This window comes from Caloenas nicobarica, chromosome Z (assembly GCF_036013445.1).
Source record: "Caloenas nicobarica isolate bCalNic1 chromosome Z, bCalNic1.hap1, whole genome shotgun sequence".
Classification (NCBI taxonomy): Eukaryota; Metazoa; Chordata; class Aves; order Columbiformes; family Columbidae; genus Caloenas; species Caloenas nicobarica.
This window is the reverse complement of record NC_088284.1, coordinates 58849812-58871608: the sequence shown is the minus strand read 5'-3', so window position 1 is coordinate 58871608 and position 21797 is coordinate 58849812. Positions and strand designations below refer to the sequence as shown.

Sequence of the window (21797 nt, the reverse complement as noted above, 5' to 3'; positions counted from 1 at the left end):
TGTGTTAACTGCTAGCTTGTTACTATACTTTTTTCTTCAGAGCTGTCAGATTTAGTTTCTAGAGTTATTATAAACTTGCCTTCTCTTTCCATCATCTGTCTTCATTCACCTTTTCTCAAATACATTTATTTTTAAATCTCTATTCATATTTGCTGTATAAAGCTCTTATAGACTCTATTCTCTCTACAAAATCTCCAAGTTACTATGATTCCTTTTTCTCCAATTTGTCCCTGAAGTTTTAATTTCTCATTTGATAATGTTTTCATCATTATCTAACCACCCAGCTACATTTCTAGATCTGTTCTTCACTGTCAGTCAAAGATACAACTTCCCATGAACCAGAAGCCATGTCATTTTATGCAGCAGTCATTGCAAGATGCTACACATGTAGCTTTTCAGAGAGATATTTCTATCCTTTTGTATACAAGAAGGGTCATCACTTTATGTGGCAAAAAAAGCAGAAGTAGTCTGTTGTCTCTATATACCTTTGTTGTCAAAAGATGGACAAAGATTATAATTGCTAGCTATTATTATATTTTTTTTTAAGTATAGTTGTCTATAGTTAATAAGCCTGAAAGTTTTATAATAAGAAAATGGTTATATCCAGTCAAGTTTTTTCCAATGTTCTGTCATCTTACAGCCTGATTTTTCCTCAACTGATAGCTGAAGATGGAAAATAGAGCCAAGGAAGCTAAATGAAAGACCAAAATCTGACGTCGTCTGAGTCTCCACAGAAAGGTACTGAGCCACAAAACAAGGGATCCTGTTTGAGATCTGCATGTCACAAGATTAGGGATCTCTCCAGGCCTCAACTAAAGTGAAAAATGACAATATTAATGAGAAACATAGACACCATACCCTTTATCTATTTATTTTTTGGTTTGGTTTGGTTTGGTTTTTTTCAGGAGAGATCAGAGGTGGTCTCCTGTAGGAAAGGGAACAGGTATGAAAATCTGCCTGTGCCACTCCTCGTAACTCCACAGCCTGCACAGTCCTCCCCACTGGGATGGGTGGAACAGGACCTCAGAGGGACCAAACCTACATGAAGAGGCCACTTTTAGATGAATCATTCTGCAGACAGATGGAGAAGATGTGCTCTAAACTGGAGGAACCTGTGCCTCACTTTATTTTTCCAAGAAAGGGGTCTGTTTCCAACATCATATTCATGCTTGCTGTTGCTAAAACAACTCAAGTGCTGAAAGATACGTGTATGTGTAACTCTTTAAAGGTCTTGATACTTCATACAGAAGGGAAAGAGTGCAGCAGATTGAGGGAGAAATCACACTTAGTTCAATGGATGCTGCTTCCATTAACCTGAAGGAAAACCTTAACTGGATACTCACACCCTTTCACAGGTGAAGAATAGCTTTTGCTGACATTGACTACACGCCATACAGAAACCTAACAGCCTTCTAAACAACATATTGTAATACCAAACTTATCACCAGCTGACTTTATGCGAAGTTATATCATCTTTATATAAAGAGGCTGACTACATAGACAAGCCATGAGCAAAATTAGATAAAACTGTTGTTTTCAGGAGGAAAAAGCAGTATTACATATTTAGAAATATACCATTAGCTTGTCAATACAGGAGATATAGATCCTCAGGCTAGACTGGGCATCACATCAACAGCAAAGATTTATTACATGCTTTGCAATTCAGCAAAAATATCTGCATACTCTATAAGACAAAGAAAAATTAAAACCAGCATCTTTTGTTTTAGAAAAACACTACAGATCACATTTTTGGAATTTTTTTTTTTTTCTAATTCACACTGCATCCTCAAATTCAGAACCTTAATCGTGTAAAAACAGAGGACCTAGCTCATACATAAAAAATAGAAAGTCAGTACCCAGAGATGTTAATCCAACTTTGAGACTTTTTACCCAGTATCTTTGGATTGCTACAGATACTGAAACATGTGAGTGGATATGGAGCTTCATTACATGTTTTGCCTGAACGAAACATCTATACAAAGAACTCGTGAAAAAATATGTAAATTAGTTCTATTGATATTTTCTCCTGAAATTTTAAATCTCTGAATATTAAATAATGAAGCAAAAGATCGTAATAATCAACAAGTCATGTGAATATGTTGTATTGCAATTTATGCACTTACACTAAAATCCCAGAGAGTAGCGAAGTTCATAGCACTTGCTTCTTCAGCTCTTGGGACAGTCTTTCTAGGTAAAGAGCCATATGGCTTCCCCATCAGAGCCTGGAATGGAAAAATGAGAGCAATTTGCATTTTAAAGAAGAACACCAATAAAGGGAATGGACAGTGATCTTTCATTTCTTAGGAAGACTTGTTTTATACTCCTAAACTGAGGAGCATAAAGCATAAAGTAGGCTGACCTACTTCTCCGGTTCTTTTCATTGCTCCTCACTCTAATGACTGAAACTATGTTTAAAGTATTCATTAATGGTGTTTTCTAAATTTAAAGTGATGTTCCAGTAGCACCAATGGGTTGTCAAACTGTGCCTCTTCCATTGAAAGGAAACACAGAAGTCCAAATTCCTCTGCTGGGTGGTGTTTGTTCCACAGACAAGATCAGAAGATTCATTTTTCTTGCATTATGGATTTTATTGGTTTTTTAATTGAAATGCAAAGATGATAGGAATTCAATTCTGAGAATCTCATTGCTGCTGGCAAGATGATTGCCCAGTCACAGCATATGTCCTCACAGAGTCCTTTCCAGGCTTTACCCTGAAAATTGTTGGGCATTTTCTCTGCTTTGGCTTCAGTGGAAGATGGGTCATGCTATTGAAACGCTGCTCTAGGAAGCTGTCAGAAATTCTTACCTGACTCACAAGTAGTAAGGGGATATGGAACAGCGAAATCAGGGAGATGGCACAATACTTTTAATTCCATATAAGCCCTCTTTTTAGGAAGACAATATGGTGGCTCAAAGGAAGTAGAAGAATATTACATTTCACGGAGGTGATTTCTCCCTGAATTAAATATGCTCTGAGCAGCAATATTAACAGTGATGATGCACACCGTGCAAAACATGAGAAGTCTCATGTCTTTACAGCCCTGCTGGGCCCTATTAGCATATGAGTATTAAGGCAACTGAGAAGGATCCATGGTGCCTCAGAGGCTTGGAATGTATCTTTCTATCGCAATGTACATTTTAGCCAAGATACTCAACTTCACTGCTTCTTAGCATCAGTTCTTCTCCTTAGTTCTCCACAGAAATAAAAAAGTTTAGCAACATCCCAGACCATGAGAAAAAACTTTTAGTACACAACCCTATACATATTTTTCTGTCATGCCTATTTCAAAACATGTCTCTGTAGAGACAACTGTCCACAAAGAACGTACATATTTACAGCCTTAGTACACATTAATACTTTAAAATGGAGCATAGATTACAATTTTATTTAAAGGTTCGGTACCATGAAATATCACTGCAAAGACAGAAATTCACTTGACAATTCTCAAAGATAATTTAAAAGATTGTCACCTCAGGCACCATTACAAGTCCAAAGGTCAGTCCAAAGAGAATCATGTTTATTCCATACATCCAGCGCAAGAATATGAAATAAGATGCTACTGATGAGCCAAAGTGACCTATGAAAATATGAGATGTGAAAAAAGGGCAGATAAGTTAGTCCTTTTACAGTATTTTACCTTCAGGTGATGTTGCTCAAAGTTCATTTAAATGAAATAAAATCAGGTGAGGCTTTTCGTTATTTTATTACCATAGTTCTAGTAAAATTTTTCCAGATTGCATACTAGCATTCACAAACCAGACAGAGAAAACAGAAACAAAAAATATAAAAGTATTATTTATATAGAGTATTAGGATTGTGTAAGAGCTATCATACTTACTAATATTAAATTCTCTAGCACAAGATTCAAAGCAAATCACTTTTTTAAATTTTGTCACATGAGACTGCAACCCATAGGAACTCACGTGACTAAGGACTCACGGTAAACAACACTGTCTAACAAGAGTCTCTCTTTAGATGTTGATCTTGGTGTCCAAGCCTAGTGTTCGATCATTTTCTTCAACCACTCCTCAGTATTTTGGATGGACTGAAGGATACAATAGTTACAAGTGAGGTGTTGTCTGTGCCAACAAAGTTCTCTAAGGTGTTCACTGTGCTTCATTTAGCAAGTCTTATACAAAGTCCTAAGCAACTAATGACTTTTTTCTGCCAAATTCTTTATAAACATTATCTGTCATATCCTGTCTGTTGTCTGATGTCACATGTTCAAGTCAGTAGTGTTACTGTAATTTTACAAAGGCCTGAATTGAGCCCCAAAAGACAAAGTCATTGGTGCTAGAAGTCTAAAGGGAATCAGGTCCTTGCTGAGTTTGGAGCCATCTGGAAACAAGCCTCTCCTTGCAGAGTTGCTTCTGCTGCTTCTCTAACACAACTGCACATCTGCAGACAGTAATTGTTAAGCAAATTTTATTCCCTGGAGTTTATACACATAAGCTTGAGGCTGACTGTTGAAAAGGTGGCTGCTCCTCCAATATGTTCTGTATTTGATGTCTCATCAAACCTGGCAATTTTGGTCAGAGCTTGATATAAAAAATGGTTTTACAAAGATTCTCATACTGACTCTGCTAACCTGAAATTTGGAGAATGTAGGGAAATCCTTGACTTGGCACCAACGGTTTGTTAAATGCCAAGAAACAGAGGATGACTCCCTTATACTAAACTTGATGCAATATGATCGATCTAGTATACGTCCTACCTACACACAAATTCAGATAACAATTAGGTTTCTAGAAAACACTGAAGCATCAGCTTTTTGGTCTCTCTGACTCAATGTATCTTAATCTCTACTCTTCCTTTATACATGCACTAGCTTTTTTTCCATTTCAGTTTCCCTCACTTAACCTTTTTTTACTATCTAACCCCCCTTTTTTTTCCAGGACTTGGCATTTTTATCAGCGTCATCATTAAGATGACTTTGATCTTAGTACTACATATTTGCTAATATGAGGTACACACCGAGAGCCACTGCTTGGATTACCAGAATCAAATAAATTGTGACTTAAAATTATTTTCCTCAGCAATATTTCAGAACTGTTCCTTTGAAATCAAGCCTTAGAGTACAGAGTTTCGGATCATATTGTGGTTTAACTGTGCTTCTTAAACTACTAATATTCAGACAGAGGACTGTTTCTGCAAGTAAAGCTAATTGCGACTTGCCTTAGCAATACAATGAGCAGAACAAAAATTAATAGGAAAAAAGTAAACTTCACAATCTTATCACTTGAGATTATGATATTAACCCACTGTGATTTTAGGACACTCGAGGTGACAGCAAAAATGTTACTCATTTCAAATGAAAAAACAAATAGATATAACAGCAGGACTGGAAAAATGACTCTGTTTTATTTTTACATTCTGATTTTACAAGGAAAGAAATTGTGTCTTGGAAGTTACTACTAGCAGAACGGCTTGTGCCAGAACTACTGCTTTATGGAAACCTGCAGAAATGTCACTCTCACAAATCCTCAAGATGTGTATTATGTAAGAGACCACATGCTTCTTGCCATTGAGTTCGATTGTAAATACACATATGCAGCAGTTTTTTTCTAAACTCCATCTCAAGTGAGTAGATCATCTGTTGAGTAATCTGTAGACCATATGGTTAAGGACATTGTATAAGTTCTCCTCAAGAGTTGTTTTGCAGTCCAAAACTCCACAAAATTTACAATTTATAATTTTTATGTTCCTCTGCTGTTCTGGTTATTGCCTTTTGATGCAACCCACAGCTTCTCTCAAAGGCAACTTCTCTAAAATCAGTTTCCATTGCACTTTCTTCTGCATTACATCACTGGATAAAGCTCACTCAGGTACTCATGCAGTTAAGCCAAACTTCCTTCAAAGAGAGGGCTGTAGTTTAAATTCATCACTGACACTGGAACACAAAACTGATTTGTGCCAAAAACATACCCTGAAACATACCCATAGTACCAACTAGACTGTTTTGTTTATATTTATGCATAATATATGGGGACATCTAAGACCACTATTGTTTTCTCTGTGTTTCATTATGTGGTTGAAAATGAGATAAATAATGCCAAAATACCTCTTACATAAGGCTTAAGAAGATGAAAAAAATCACAGAAATAATTGTAGTATAAATACAGACAAACTAAAGTGAAGGCAGGCAATAGCTAAATCCCATTTCCACTTTTCTGAGATTAACTTCAATACTGGCTCCTGAACTGTTAACTTTATATTGAGGATTTTTAATTGTAAGGTGTCTAACAATCTCTTAATGAAATTTTCAAGTAGCTATAACATCAAGCTCAACAAATATCAATGAAAAATAAAGACTTATTGATTTTTACTACATATTGAATACTAACACGTATTTCTCAGGTATTGAAAAGTAATTTATCATTTTGGCATGCATCAGGAATATAATACTAGATACTATGAACTTCTATAAGTACTTACTTTCAATCTCCTTAATTTTCATTTCCCAGGGTATGCAGGCTGTCTTAAAATTCTCAAAATCTCTTTGAAATTTCATCCATTTCTGAAAAGGATTACATGTAAAAATAAATAAACAAATAAATAAATAACTCAACCACTACTCTCATATCAGTGTGCCGATACTCGATTTGCCCTTGAGCTAATGTAACAGCTTAATCACTAAGAGTATCTTTTGGCAGAGCCCGCTGCAATAGAAACACTAGCATATGAAGAACTACCTCCTTTTGTTTGTTCTGAGTATGCCTCCTACTGGCTTTGTGTGAAGTTCCTGTTCTTCTGCAAGAACAATGATTAAATAATCTCTTCTTTTCATGACTTTTTTTTTTTAATGTTTCTGAGAATTTAATTTGTTATTTCCTCTGCTAATCAAAATTCAGACCTGGAGCTCAAGCTCCATCCTTTAATTGCAATTACTCTACCCAGTATTTTTTTCTATTGGATAAGTATAACTTCTGTAATTGAGATTCCTGTGCCCAGCTGAGTTTGAAAACCTAATTAATTTTTGTGGACATTAATGCTTATGAGATGTGACTATACAATTCCTTGCAGAAAATCAGGTCTAACTAAGAGTAAACCTGGCTATAGCAAGTAGTCCTGTCAAACATTCTTAGCATCATTCTGCATCAGCATTTTAGGCTGGGGTAGGAGTGTGCTTTTGAAACGAATCTCCCCAATTATCCCAATTTACCACAATTACACTTAGACTGTTTCCTACAGCATTCTCCTGGAGAAGCTGGTAGCTCTTGGCTTGGATGGGCACACTCTTCACTTGGTAAAAACTGCCTGGATGGCCAGGCCCAAAGAGCACGGGTAAATGGAGTCAAATCCAGTTGGCAGTCGGTCACGACTGGTATTCCCCAGGGTTCAGTAGTGGAGACAGTTCTGTTTAATCTCTTTATCAATGATCTGGACAAGGGGATTGAGTACACCTTTAGTAAGTTTGCAGATGATGCCAAGTTGGGTGAGAGTGTTGATCTGCTTGAGGGTAGGAAGGCCGTACAGAGGGATCAGGACCAGTTGGATCTACTGACTGAGGCCAACTGTATGAGGTTCAACAAGACCAAGTGCCGGGTCCTGCACTTGGGTCATAACAACCCCAGGCAGTGCAACAGGCTCAGGGAAGAGTGACTGGAAAGCTGCCTGGAGGACAAGGATCTGGGAGTGTTGACTGACAGCCAGATGAACATGAGCCAGCAGTGTGCCCAGGTGGCCAAGAAAGCCAACAGCATCCTGGCTTGTATCAGGAATAGTGTGGCCAGCAGGACTGGAGAAGTGATCATTCCCCTGTACTTGGCACTGGTGATGCCGCATCTCGAATCCTGTGTTCAGTGTTGGGGCCCTCACTACAAGACACTGAGGTGCTGGAGAGAGTTCAGAGAAGGGCAACAAAGCTGATGAGGGACCTGGAGCACAAGTCGGATGAGGAGCAGCTGAGGGAACTCGGGCTGTTTAGCCTGGATAAAAGAAGGCTGAAGGGAGACCTGATCACTTCCTGCAGGTCTCTGAAAGGAGATTGTAGCATGGAGGGTGTTGGTCTCTTCTAAGTAGCAAGTGATAGGATGAGAGGAAATGGCCTCAAGTTTTGCCAGGGAGGGTTCAAATTGGATATTAGGAAAAATTTCTCCATAGAAAAGGTTGTGAAGCACTGGAACAGGCTGGCCAGGGAAGTGGTTGAGTCACCATCCCTGGAGGTGTTTAAAAGATGTATAAATGTGTTGCTTAGGGACAGGGTTTGGTGCTAGAGTTAGGTTATGGTTGGTCTCGATGATCTTGAAGGTGTCTTCCAACCTAAATGAGTCTATGATTCTATGATTCTATTCTACGCTGTTAAGCAGTGTCAGAGCATAAAACTAAGTCAAAAGATGTACTTGAGGAGTATGCTTGAGGAGTAAGCTAATTGACATCCACTGCTACTGGGTATTTAATTCTTGGAACCACAAAGGACTTAGCCCAAAGAAATACCTGCCAGAATGCATATTGTGTGGACACTGGGTCCAGCAACCACCCTTTGGTTTTTTGGTCACAATCCTACAGTGCCATACTGCTTCATAGGATATATACAGCCCTAGAGCCCTGGCTCTGTGGAGATGCCCCCAGTGTTTTTGCTGTTGGGCAAAAGGACATTTTTTTCACCCTTTACAGAGGACTTTCTCAAGAGGATAACTGAGCTTTGGATTCACTCCACAGAAAAACCCAATCTACATAAAAAGAAATTAAGTTTCACAAAATATTGAACTCTTACAAAAGAGTTTATTCTGGTCTTTATGACAAGTCTCAATTAAACTGTGAGCTTGTACTAGAAATCTTTTCATGTGAGAGTAGTGGAAATAAAAGTGCTAAAATGCAAATAAAGACAAGGAACTCTCTTTTAGAAGATGAGTACATGTGGCAATAGTCTGCAAAAGGCTCACTGTTCACGTTACATGAAGTTAGTAGAGTAATAAATTTACCTTGGTCATCATCACTTTGTATGCATAGAACTTTTTTCCTTTTCCTTTTCCAAGGGCACCTTCAAACTTTTCAACAAAAAGCTGTGCTTCCCTGGAAAATGAGGGCAAAAGAGAGATGTAGATGGTGCGATGGTAAGCATAATATGGACTCTACTATAGCAATGTAATTTTTTATCTGTTCTAACTTCTCATAGACTTTTGTATAATCTTGTTCCCTTAATAATGCTTAGAAAGAAAAGCTCTGAGATTTTGTATTTCAAAGAAGATTAATCATATGTAGTGCAAACAGAACAAGCAACTTGAGTCATCTGCTCTAATCCAAATGCATTTGGAGCTCTGAGATCTGCCCACATCCAGATAATGTTATCAAATATTTTTAGTCACAGTGACTTGTAGTTCAGCTGCTGCCCATTTGTGTTGCTTACAAACTGTTATTCCTCTTGGTTCCACCTCATATAAATTGTTGTCTAGCTACCTAAGGGAAATCTATTTTCATTTTTTGTTTTGGAGACATGTACACTAGAACCTTGGTTCCCCTGTGTCTGGCCTTCTCAAGATTAGATTTAATTCAGCTCTTCAGAACGTCTGCATATATCGTCTCTAACTGTACCATTCTCAGAATAATTTCTTAGAAGTGTAGTTTCCGTGGTTCCCAAAAACTGAAGTTTTGTTTATAAAGATATGGAAGTTAAATACCCTGGTGATACAAATATGAAAGGAAGATTTTTAGATTGTTTTTAAAAGCCATAATGTCCATGGCATTAAAACAATAAACAGATAAGACGAAGAGCATACTAATATTTTCTACATTTCGTCTAATCTTCATTTTTAAGTATGACTTTCCTGTGTGTTTCTGTTGAGAAAATGTGCCTTAAAGGCTAAATATCCTAATCTAAAACCTGGAAAATAGACTAAGAATTCTTAGCTGTCAAGGTATGCACAAGACTGTATAACTATTTTATCATTGCACTTAATGACTGCAAAGCATTGTATGTTATATTAGGTATTACACGAAGCACTTGGGAAATGGTAGACTGTTGGGAAAATGTTAATAGCACTACAGATTTCACTGAGCGAAATTAACTATCATGCTTATATCTTCTGCTGAAATATTTTATGTAAGCAAACAAAAAGATTGTGTTAAACTGCAAATTCTGACAGTGACATTGACAGAACCGTGCTCTTGCTGTGGTAAAGGAAAACTATAATTATGTGTGAAGAAGGCTATTAGCCACATCAAAATTTCTCTTAACTCATGGTTAAAAATCTAAACATCTTTAAAAAAACTGAGTATTTTCAGTAACTGCAAATGCTTAGGCTGACCTTCATACTATCATTCGAAGACCTATCAAAACCTTTCCCCACTAGACAACTCTGCATTCACCTCTTCAGCTTGCAATACCAAGTCTCCAAACAGCCTTTTCTTTCTGTGCTTCCCAAGACAGTGCAAAATCAAGCTACTGAATTTAGCTTTCACTCTTTGAGAGCTTTCCCTCTTCAAAAGCCCTGTGAGTATTCTTATTTTCCAAGTGCTCACACATAAACCCAGCTGGTGATGCATTAGGACCAGTACCAGTGCATCTGAACTCCCCAGGAGTTGAGCATGCCTTTTCCCACCATCTGAGGTCCTGTTTCCTCCTTCAAAGTCACAGTTTGGCAGAAACAAAAATGAAGCCAAATCCAACCACTCTTTTCTGTTTGGTTTTGTTTGGTTTGGTTTTGTTTTTAATTTCCTCTGTGGCACAGATTCAGATAAAAATAGAAAATATCCAGCCACCACCTCAGCCATACATCCCACCTGTTCACCACTTCAAAGTGTTCCTCAGGGATTGATTCAGTGGATTTTTAAGGCTCTAGATCCCTTATTCTCAATTCTGCACTTCCAAATTACATTCGTATTCTAGTTTTTGGAGTCTGATCTTTCTGTGCTTTAGCTAACTTTGACACTGACTGAGCCTTCCTAATTGTCCAAGCCACTTTGAGTCCCTCAGAGATTTTCTGGCTCACTTCTGATCTCATTCTTTCATTTTGATTCTCCAAAAACTCTACTCTTTGGTTTCAGCCCCCTCAAAAAAGCCCAGGAAAACAGACTCTTTAAGCTTCAGGAAACCAGTGTCTGATAGTCCATTTTAAATCCATGTCCCTGGGATTTAAAATCCTGCTGCACTGTCAGGAGATACAAGACAGTCCTAACAGCAGATGGCAGCTTCCTTGTAAACTCTGTGCTGGAATAGTACCCTGAAAGCAGTCAGAATCAATAAACTAGACATGTACCAATCTCTCAGGTCAGTATATTGTATTCTGGAATTAAGAGGAAACCCTTCTACCACCACTTCTGTCACTAGGTAATTGAAGCATTGGAGCTTGTTCATGAAAAATTACTGACATCAAAATGTACAGAGCTGTAGAAAACCTGTGTTTTCAGTCACTAGTTACATGAAGTTGTGCTGCAGAATATGAAGATTTCAAATTGTAGGAGTTTTTTTTCCAATGAATCAGTAAGTTAGAAATTTAAGGGGATAACATTAATATGAAAACAACCGTTAACAGATGAAAAATCCTCCATAATGGATATTAACCTATTTTTATCTGTATTTGAACACAAAAGTTCTCCACAAACATCTTCTGCTACAAAATTCAGCAAAGCCAAAATAAGAAGTAACTTTCCACAATAGAAACCATAAAAAAATATTTATTTTAAACTCTTAATCCAAGATTTCTCTTCACTTTTTTGAAATGTCTTTTTACAGGGTTTTCTACAAAAATCAGTATTTGTTATCCCTCTCTGCATCTTGGACTCTCCATCAAGCAACCTTTTAAGTCAGAGTGTTAGCAGCATTTAAGCTTTTCCTCCTGGACAAACCAAAGCATCACTGGAGGTATTTAAAAGACAGGTAGATGTGGTGCTTAGGGACATGGTTTATTGGTGGACTTGGCAGTGTTAGGCTGGCAGTTGGACTCGGTGATCTCAAGGGTCTCTTCCAACCTAAATATTTCTATGATTATTATGCAGTTGAAACTTTTTTTTTAGACATTGTTTTCTGAAAGAAAAAAATTAAAGTCGTCTTTCACTCATGGAATAATTGAAATCAAGTTACCTTTGATGTTCTACAAGCATGTCTTACCTTTTTATGTTTGGTGGAAGTTACCAATAACATTCTAAGTAGCATTTTCACACCACTCATTTAGAAAGACTAAGACTTACAAGGAAATCCAACCACATGCAGATGTACGGAGGAGTTAAGTGCCTCAGCAGCCTATCTGTTAGCTGTATCCACAAAATCTTATTTAATTGGTAGTTAAATGCAAATCTCAATAACAACTCGACACTATGAAAAATTCCCAGCAGAGTTTTAATTAAATATTTAAAAAGCAAAATCAGTGCAGAAGCAGAGCTTGAAAGAGGACCTGTGAATAGTAGGGCAGAAACATGAATGCAGTTATGTAAAAGGAAGGAATACAGAAACCATAACTACCAGACTATGCTGGACCCATCAAATAGAACATTTTTCCTCTCATGCTCAGCTTTTCTTCCAAAATTTTGTCAAGTATTTCTTCCCTCAAGAGCTCTGAGGCAAGTTAGTCCCACTGGGTTACTCCTGATCTCTGCGATTTGTAGGTTAAGGAGACCTTTCCCTGACTTCTACTTCAGCTTTCTGGCTTTAAGAGTTCAGCAATAACTTGGCACCATTCAGCTGGGGAACAGGCTTGCATTGTCTTTTCCATGTCTATGAAACATGCTCTTTTTTTGTAAATATAATCCAATATATTACTTAATTCAGGTTTCCACCTTGATGTCTAAACTATTTCACCAAAACTCCTCCATTTGTACATCCCTGCAGACTTTTGTCACTCTTTGTCTTTTCTTCTATTTGTTTTGTGCTGAAATTAAAATGTTAGGACAGAAAGAATGACCAAACAGTAAAAAGTAGTCCTAAACCCATAGAACTCTTTTAGAAACCACAATAACAACCAAAACCACATACCTATATCTGCTTGCCTACTTGGAAGTCATACAACTTCACTGACACAAGGACGTGTCAAAAACAACGCAGAGTGACAAAACTGAGCTTTGTAATCACTGGTATCAAGTGTTATAGGTAAATTATCCATATCACAAGTTAGGCCAAAGTGTGCACTGTTAGCTAACTGTGAATTTAAAGAAGCCTCAGAGAAACCTTATTAATTGAATTACAGACACAAGGAACCAATAAATGTTGCATGGGGCTGGGCATCATTGTCCCTCAAAAGCCTGAGTTAATTATTAATGCTTGGTGTGGAGTTACAGCTTCCAAAGTGCTAGGTGTACGGTACTTCAGGCACCTCAGCGTTGCAGAGAGAGGGTGAATTACAGCCCTCAGAGGTTGTTGCTAATGAATAGGATTCAAGTGGATTGGTCACATTTTTCAGTAACAGTTCAGGAAGGTTTCAGTCTCCAAGATCTACAAACTCATTAAAAAGAAATGACATATTAATATTCATTACCTCAGACTTCTCCAAGTCTTAAAAAGAGTGGCTAAAAACTGACCGCAAAACAGCTTTTGTCTTGCACTGCTCACTTGAAAAGCAGTTCGACAGTAATAATGGGCAAATTATAGTGTTATTTAATACCCAGCTGGCCTCCAGGACACTCACACTGGCCTCCATTACTGCCAGTATTTCCACAGTAAAAGAGATGAAATATTGATTCATTGAAGTACAATGAGCACATACAAAGATGAGAAATTTCCACCAGCCCACACATGCACCTTATGTACCTTTGGGTTTTGTACGCTTATAAAATATTCTGTTTCCAATTCATCTGTCTTTATGGGTAATCTAAGCCCTGTAATAAAATAAATGTTGTTAAAAAGAACCTGAACAATTGTCACATCATTTTCTGTTCCTGGCAGATGAAGAGGAGACTGGACTGCTCTGCTCTGCTCTGTTTTTCTTAGGAAAAAATAAAGAAGTTCTCAGGGTTCTCTTTATGGTCTGTATTTAACTAGAAGTCCTTTAAAAAGCTTAAGTTTGACAACTGGCTGCCTTTTTTTTTTTTTAATATTGTCATTTCACTTGTTTTGGTAGTTTTCTAACTGGTTTGTGGTACAACTTTAAAGTGAGATCACTGTTGGCACTTTTTTGGGTTCTTGTGCTCAATTCTCTGCTTATACAGTACCATAACAGGCTTTGCTGGTGGATATAAACTACAAAGCTGTTAACAGTCTTTGCTATTTAATAGCACAAAACTCTGGCTATTTAAAGTGTTACATGCACTAAGAAGGGGATTGGTATACCAGAATCAAACAAAGTAGCATACTTTTGAACCTTCCCCTTTCTTTCATATCTGTGCAAAACCCAACCAGAAGAATGCACAGACAGTGGTGCAGACCCCAAATCAGGCCATCAGAAGTAAATTGGGATAACTTTCCATAAAGGTTTTCCAATTTGCAACCGTTGAAGCTGCGGCCCATGACTTTTATTTTTTTGTACTTTTTTTCTAATCCAAAAATCTTCTCAATAGTTTAAGCCCTCAGTCTTGTAAATAATGATTGATGGTAATTATCATCTGATGTCTCTTCAGGTAATTTTGTGCTGGCCTGAATGGGCAGTGTCAAGAGGAAATTGGCACAAATTACCATCTCCCATAGAAAAGGCACAACGACAGTACTCACAAACCATGTAAACCAGTCAAAAGGAAATGAAAAGAACAAGAAAACTCTTCCAAAAGAGAATATTTGTCTTGGAAAGGAGACAAAGTCACATCCAGCTACACAGATGTTCTCAACTGCATGGATCACTAAATCCCTAGCCTGCAGCCTAACATGTCTATTCCTTAGGGCTTAGGAGAGTGGTGATGCTGCTTCCTGAATAACCTCTTTTAATTCCTCTCTATGATTTCTTCCTCATTTTTTTCACATCTCCAGACCTGTAAAGATCTGACCATGATGTCTCAAGGTGTGGTTAGAGTCTGACAGTGCCGTTATAACCCAGATTCAAACTGCAGAGGAACACACTGCAGCAGAACAATATCCTCAGTCACAGTTCTTCAGAGAATAACCAGGGGCTCCTTGAAATGCATTTTATAGACACAGGGATGTAAATTAGAAATTAGAGCTGATCTAATTTAACAGTGCATCTCTATTAAGAATGCCATTTCAGCAATGAGTATTTCAGTATTTCAGGTACTTCTGTATTGTTATAACTACAATCATAATAGTGAGCCCATTGATAAGATATTACTTCTTATTTTAAGCATCATAATAACACCAGGCCTTTCATCGCAAGTCAGTTGAACAGGGGCTCCAAAGAGCCAATTACAAAAAGAGGCCTCTAGAAAACTTTGCCTGTGGCTGTATTTTGGTATGTAAATTATTTGTTTTGACTTTTTCAAAGGTACTGAGTGCTTCCAAATTCCATCATTTTCACCTAAGATGCTAAACACTAATTTAAATGCCTAATTCTCAGCACATACATTGAAAAATGTGACCAAATATTATCATTTGGCTTTCATTTTTTATTCAAGTTTTTTGCTAGATTTATGTGTTTTGTCTGCTGAGACATATACAACTCTGTACAAAAGTGTGATAGTTTGAATGGGACTGCCTGGAATAAAAGGTGACTATTTTGGGAATCTTATTTGACAAAGAAACATAGTAATAAACATGACTCTTCAGTTAATAAAGTAGTCCAAAATAAATACGCTAAGCTGAGAACTATGTTTCCAAGCTTATTTCAGAAAGGACTGTAGCAAAGCACAGAAAAACAAAAACACTGGTGCGAACTGCCTGAATAGCACATTAATGCATATTTTTAACTAAAATAAACCTTCTTCTGTCAGCAAATAAAATTGAATGCATGTCTAGTCTCCCAGCCTAGATTTCACAAACATAAGAAATTAAAAGTTGATAAACTAATGGACCTTCAGGTAGAATTGCTGCCCATGCTGAATGTACAAGGACCACTTCACTCTGAATATCAAAAAATTAAGATAAAAAGGCAGATAAGAAGGATGAGATTTTGAAAACTCACCATTGGCATGATTGAGAAAGCCCACCTCAGAGAATAAAAAAAGAACAGTAACTTCTCATTCACTAAAGCTGACTATAAGCACTCATGCAGTTACAAACATTTCATAGTAACACAGATTTTAAGGCCAGAAAGGACTGGTATTCCCACTCCTTCAGATCTGGAAGGATGAGACAGGCTGCAGATGTTCATTGAGTAGCTCCTGATTCAACCTCACAACTAGTGGCTGAGCTAAAATACATAACATAAAAAATTACACATCTAATTTAGTTAGAAAACTACATATCTGTAGTTAATCACCATTTACCCCCACCAAAAAATGTTTGCCAGGTGTCCTCAAACACATCTTTTTACAGCGTCATATAAGCAGACTGAGACAACCAGCTGTTGTTAATCACAGATCATAGCATGGTTTGGGTTGGAAAGAAACTTTAAAGGCCATCTAGTCCAACCTCACTGCAAGAAGAAGGGACACCTTCAACTAGATCAGGTTGCTCAGAGAGCCATCCAGCCTGGCCTTGAAGGTTTCCAGGGATGGGGCACCTACCACCTCTCTGGGCAACCTGTTCATACTTCACCGCCGTTATTATGAAAAATTTCTTCCTTATATCTAGTCTGAATCTCCCCTCTTTTAGTTTAAAAACATTACTCGTCCCGTCACTACAGGGTCTATCAAAACTCTGTCCTCATCTTTCTCATAAATCCCCTTTAAGTATTGAAAGAACAAAATAAGGTCTCTCCAGAGCCTTCTCTTCTCCAGAATGGACAACTCCAGCTCTCTCAGCCTTCCCTCATGGGAGAGGTCTTCCAGCCCTCTGATCATTTTTGTGGCCTTCTCTGCGCCCTCTCCAACAGGTCCATGTCCTTCCTGTACTGAGGCCTCCAGAGCTGGACACAGGACTCCAGGTGGGGACTCACCAGAGCAGAGTAGAGGGGCAGAATCACCTCCCTCAGACTGCTGGCCACACTCCTTTTGATGCAGCCCAGGATACGATAGACTTTCTGGGCTGCAAGCGCACGGTGCTGGTTTGTGTCCAGTTTTTCATCCATCTATATCCTCAAGTCCTTCTCTGCAGGGCTGCTCTCAACCCTTTTGTCCCTCAGCCTATATTGACATCGGGGGTTGCCATGACTCAGCTGCAGGACTTCGTGCTTGGCCTTTTTGAACTCATGAGATTCATACCAGCCCACTTCTCAAGGTGGTCCAGGTACTTCCGGATGGCATCCCATCCCTTAAGCTTCCAGTATTACTGACTGCAACTGAAAGGACAGAGGAAAAGGTTTTCTGTGCTCCATATTTCCTCATCAATGGTCCCAAGGCCTGAAAGTCTCTTTTGATCGCCCTTGGACTGTATGTTGCAGTTTAACAGCCAATCACATGGCAGAGAACTAATGAGTAGTATCCCAACAGTCATACCAGGCTAGGAAGTTTCCTAGGAACAAGGAATTGCTAGGAATGCTGGGATAGAAGAATGGCTATAAAAATATATGTTCATATTATAGCAAGAATACAACAAATTTTAACTTTATGTACGTGGAGATTCTTCAGTTATAGACTATGCAAAATAATGTAATTGCTATCTGATTATCTAATCTGCTCATCTGGTTTTTTTTCTGAAATTTCTCCTACCTCCACTATGCTCCCACTCTATGTCTCCTAGGTACTCTATTCTCTTGCAGTCCTTTCCATGTCAACTTCTTTCACAACATATCTTCCATTTCCTCTTTGTAACAATATCTTTCCCAAAATAACCTTACCTTCTAGAAGGAAAAATCTGTAGATCTTCCACACCATATTTCGTATGTTCTCTCCTATCATTATGTCTGTGTTTTCTAACCATAACAAAAACTGTCTGGAGGAGAAACAATCTTTTCTCTGTTAGATGTGTCTCATAAAACATGATCATAAGTTTTGCTGGTGTTTGGGCAGTACTGCAGCGAACGAGTTATTCAAAACAGAGAAGCATACCTGTTTTGACTAAAGAACAAGGTTCTCTGTGTTTACTCAGTTTCATGTGCCTTGTGGAAATTTAACTGTAAATGAAAACTTAATTTTTAGCCTTAATGAAAATGTAGTGATAGGTTTGCTCGGGCAAAATACAGTTTTATATGTGGCATACCTAACAATGTGCAAAAATGTGAGCTCAGTTTCCAATAAGTTTGCTTTTCCATAAGTTAAAAAAAGCCCTGTTTTTCTTTCCAAAAAGTTAGAATAAAAAAATAAATCCTCTCTTCCCACCTTGGTAATCTTGAGATATTCCTGATATTCCATTATTTTTTCTTGAATGAGATATTAAACTTAACAAAGGATGAATTTACCAACATTAACGTAACTCAAGGAAATGAAAGATATTTCATGAGGATGTGGTGAAAACAAAAAAAGAAAAATAACTGAGTTCTTTATATTTGATTTCTGGTCTACAGAGACAAGAAAGCATTGATCTGCAATGCCATTTGCCTCCACTTTCTGTGAAAGCACATCCTGCAAAAGAGACACTAGAGATGGTTTAAAACTAATTGTGTCAGTATGTGTAGAAATAAAGTGAAGGTTCAGGAAAACAATGTTAAGTGCAAAGAAGTTATTCATTATGGAAATCAAACCATACTTCAGGACCGACAACTTCTTTTTCATCTTCCATGGCTTGTTTCGTAGCGTGGCAATTAGCTTCTTTTTTTCTTCTACCTCTTCTTTCAGCTTGGCCAATTCCTCCTCTGTAATCAGCTCCTCCTCAGAATCAGAATCAGATCTTCAAACAAAAGCAGAAACAAGAACTGTCACCAAAACTCAGAAAGGACAGAAGTTTTCACTGAAGCACATGATAGGTGTTAACTTTTGTTAACTTTGAGACCTAGATAAATGCCTTCACTGTTGCACAGAAGGGAGGACACAGTTCACTTAGACTTGTTATTAATTTTAATATGAAAGGCAAAACTTGTGCACAAAGTGCAGAGCCACAGCTGAACCAGCACTACACCCAGAGAACCCCATGGAGAGTGGGAAGCACTCTTGAGGAAACGTCTGACATGTGCTAACCAGCTTCCTAAGTATCAAACCCAAAATCACAACAGGTAAATGGGGCCACTGTAACTGCAGGCATAAAAATGAACTTCTGTGATGAGGAGAGGAGAGGAGAGGAGAGGAGAGGAGAGGAGAGGAGAGGAGAGGAGAGGAGAGGAGAGGAGAGGAGAGGAGAGGAGAGGAAAGGAGAGGAGAGGAGAGGAGAGGAGAGGAGAGGAGAGGAGAGGAGAGGAGAGGAGAGGAGAGGAGAGGAGAGGAGAGGAGAGGAGAGGAGAGGAGAGGAGAGGAGGGGAGAGGTCACAGCCACAGCAAAGACAAGCTTAAACACCAGAAGACAGCCCATCCACTGATCAAGGCAGTAACATTTCAGAGAAAGGAATGATTCAAAGGTACATGGCAGCAAGGCTGTGATGTGTCCTAGCACTCGGACTAAGCAAATGCAATAGTAATGGCATCTCCAGATGTGTTGTGTTTGCAGCCTGACCTTCTTATCCATGTACTGGTTTGCAGTATCCTTGGAAAACATAGTTGATTAAGGCAACTTCCACTTTCCTAAAACCTGCATAGATGTCCTTTTCTGTGGACAACCTTGTATCTCAGATAATGGCATAAAGCAAATCATTAGCAACAAGTATTTCCTCTTCTTATGTGAGCAAACAGGAAAATGATAAGAAGGAAACCATTAGACTCTGACTTCCTGCCCTAAACACCTGACAGTGACAACTACCACTAAGTGAGCTCTTAGTAAAAGCAGTTTGATGCATTGCTATTTGTTTCTTGCTGTGTTTGCCTTTGCTTTTTTTGTTTTTCCTGTTCTAAATGTTTAAAAATGTACTGCAGATATTTTTAAATGGTTTTTTAGGGCTTTTTTTGGGGGGAAACAGTTCATTCAGACTTTATCAAACATTATTTGGCTTATAATTCAACTTTCTGAGAGTTTGATATTCAAAATTTGATGTCAGAGCTGAATGATTCATTATTAAAGTCACCTAGCTGTATAGTTTCTATCCTCTGCATAAAAAAAATCTATAAACTTTTTCTTCTACTATAACAGATAACATAACTGTAGTTAAAGATTCGTGTAACTTAAAGGTCAAAGAGTTTATTTGTGTGACATAAAGGACAAAAGAATTTATCAGTAAGAATATTTATGAAAAGTTTCAAAGAAACAAGTACGATAAAAGCAAAATTCTTTTTTGCAATACAGCAAAATACAAATTTCTCAGTCTCTTTAATTTTCATCCATTTAAAAATATCACAAATGCAGCAAATAAATCAGTCAAGAAAAGAGACATTCATAGTTATCAGATGCCCTGCTATTAAAGACTCAAAAAGATTCAGAAGATGATCATGTTACAAAGTTGAACCCATTAGCCATAAAATTTCAGACTTCATGTGATAAAAAAGAGTGCCACAGAAAATTTAAATCTACAGAAAGAAAGATTGCTGCTGAACAGCAGATATGTTTACTGTTACTCCAATATTGTGACAAGCAAGGGAAGAACTGTATGAAAACCGAGGTCAAATAGTTGAATGGGAATAATTATATTTGGGCATTTTATTTTGAGGCATTGTAATGCAAAAAGAATTGTGTCTTTAAGAAGAATAGAAGGATTAAAGGAGTCTCATTTTGAGAGAACTTTAAATTCTTAGTTGTTACAATGAGGTGCTTTGCATTTTATAAAGCAGACAGCAATGTGCCAAATATTGAGGATAACATTTGACAGAAGTTTGCAGGGTTATGCAAAATTGAAATATGCATTCTTACGAGACTGCAGTGAGAGCAGTGGGGAATATGATCGGTAGGTGCTAATGCAGTGAGCTCACTGAGGAAAGGAAGCTGAGAAGAACACAAATAATGTAGGGATAATATTAACTTTTGTGGCCGTTGCCCACTACTGCTTTATTTGTCTTTACAAACACACCTCATCTTTCATTTTCCACTTCCCTCTGAAACCAGAAAAATAATAAAAATTCCTAATTTCTAAGCATCTTTAAGAAATCTATATTTTCAAGTGTGTTTACACTATGTAGTCAAACTTTATATATATAGTTACAGCAGATTTTTCCTTCAGCTTGTGTGGTTGGACACTATGAGATTCAACCCAGGAAGTCAAAATTCTGTCTTATGCAACCAAAATTTTCAGACTTTCATTAAAGGTTGTGATTCTTACATTTGAAGGCCAGAAGGGTTCAGTGTGACCTTCAGGCTAACACAGAGCATAAAGCATCACTAAATAATTTCACATTAAGCCACCATCTTCCTTGGGTCCAATTCAATGCACACAATGCATCTTTTCCTATGTCAGTAAAGCTCTTGAAATCAAAGGTTCTTCCTTAAATCTCACACATAACAAACTTGCTCACACTATTCACCTGTGTTTTTGGTTTTATGTCCATATTATACATCTGTGTTTTGATTTTAGTTTCATCTCCTCTTTACAGATGTAATCTATTTTTCTCATGGCTTTTGTAAAAGCCATTTTATAGACATAAAAATTAAGATGAAAATGCTTTCTTGGATGTTTTCAGGGAAAAAAAAAAAAACACAACAAACCAGTAAGACTTTAAGAGTCTAGAGGGACAAGTGAATAAATTTGACTACATTTCTTCTTAGCTTTTGTGAAAATTCTATTGTCTATTGATAATCCCTATAACATTCCCTGGCACTTGGTTCTCTTCAGCAATCTTCTGCTAACAAAAAGATGCAGTGCCTGTACTGTCTTAATCTTACATGTATCCCTGGACTTTTACATATGCTTTATACTCTTGAGTAATCCTATCAAAAATAATTTGATTTGCTCATACATAGACCTCTACAGTAAAAACAGAAATTTCACAGGCT

At 37.6% G+C, this 21797-nt stretch overlaps 1 protein-coding gene across 1 annotated transcript in view; it reads right to left on the bottom strand.

Moving 5' to 3' along the window:
• TMC1 (transmembrane channel like 1) overlaps positions 1–21797 on the bottom strand; it is a 59292-nt gene that overhangs the window by 26472 nt on the left and 11023 nt on the right. Inside the window, exons 4-8 of the mRNA XM_065657210.1 lie at positions 18540–18680; positions 8926–9016; positions 6437–6518; positions 3472–3578; positions 2124–2222 (exon numbers count right to left, since the gene is read on the bottom strand). Coding sequence (XP_065513282.1) covers positions 2124–2222; positions 3472–3578; positions 6437–6518; positions 8926–9016; positions 18540–18680 — 520 coding nt within the window. The remainder of the gene's footprint in view (positions 1–2123; positions 2223–3471; positions 3579–6436; positions 6519–8925; positions 9017–18539; positions 18681–21797) is intronic.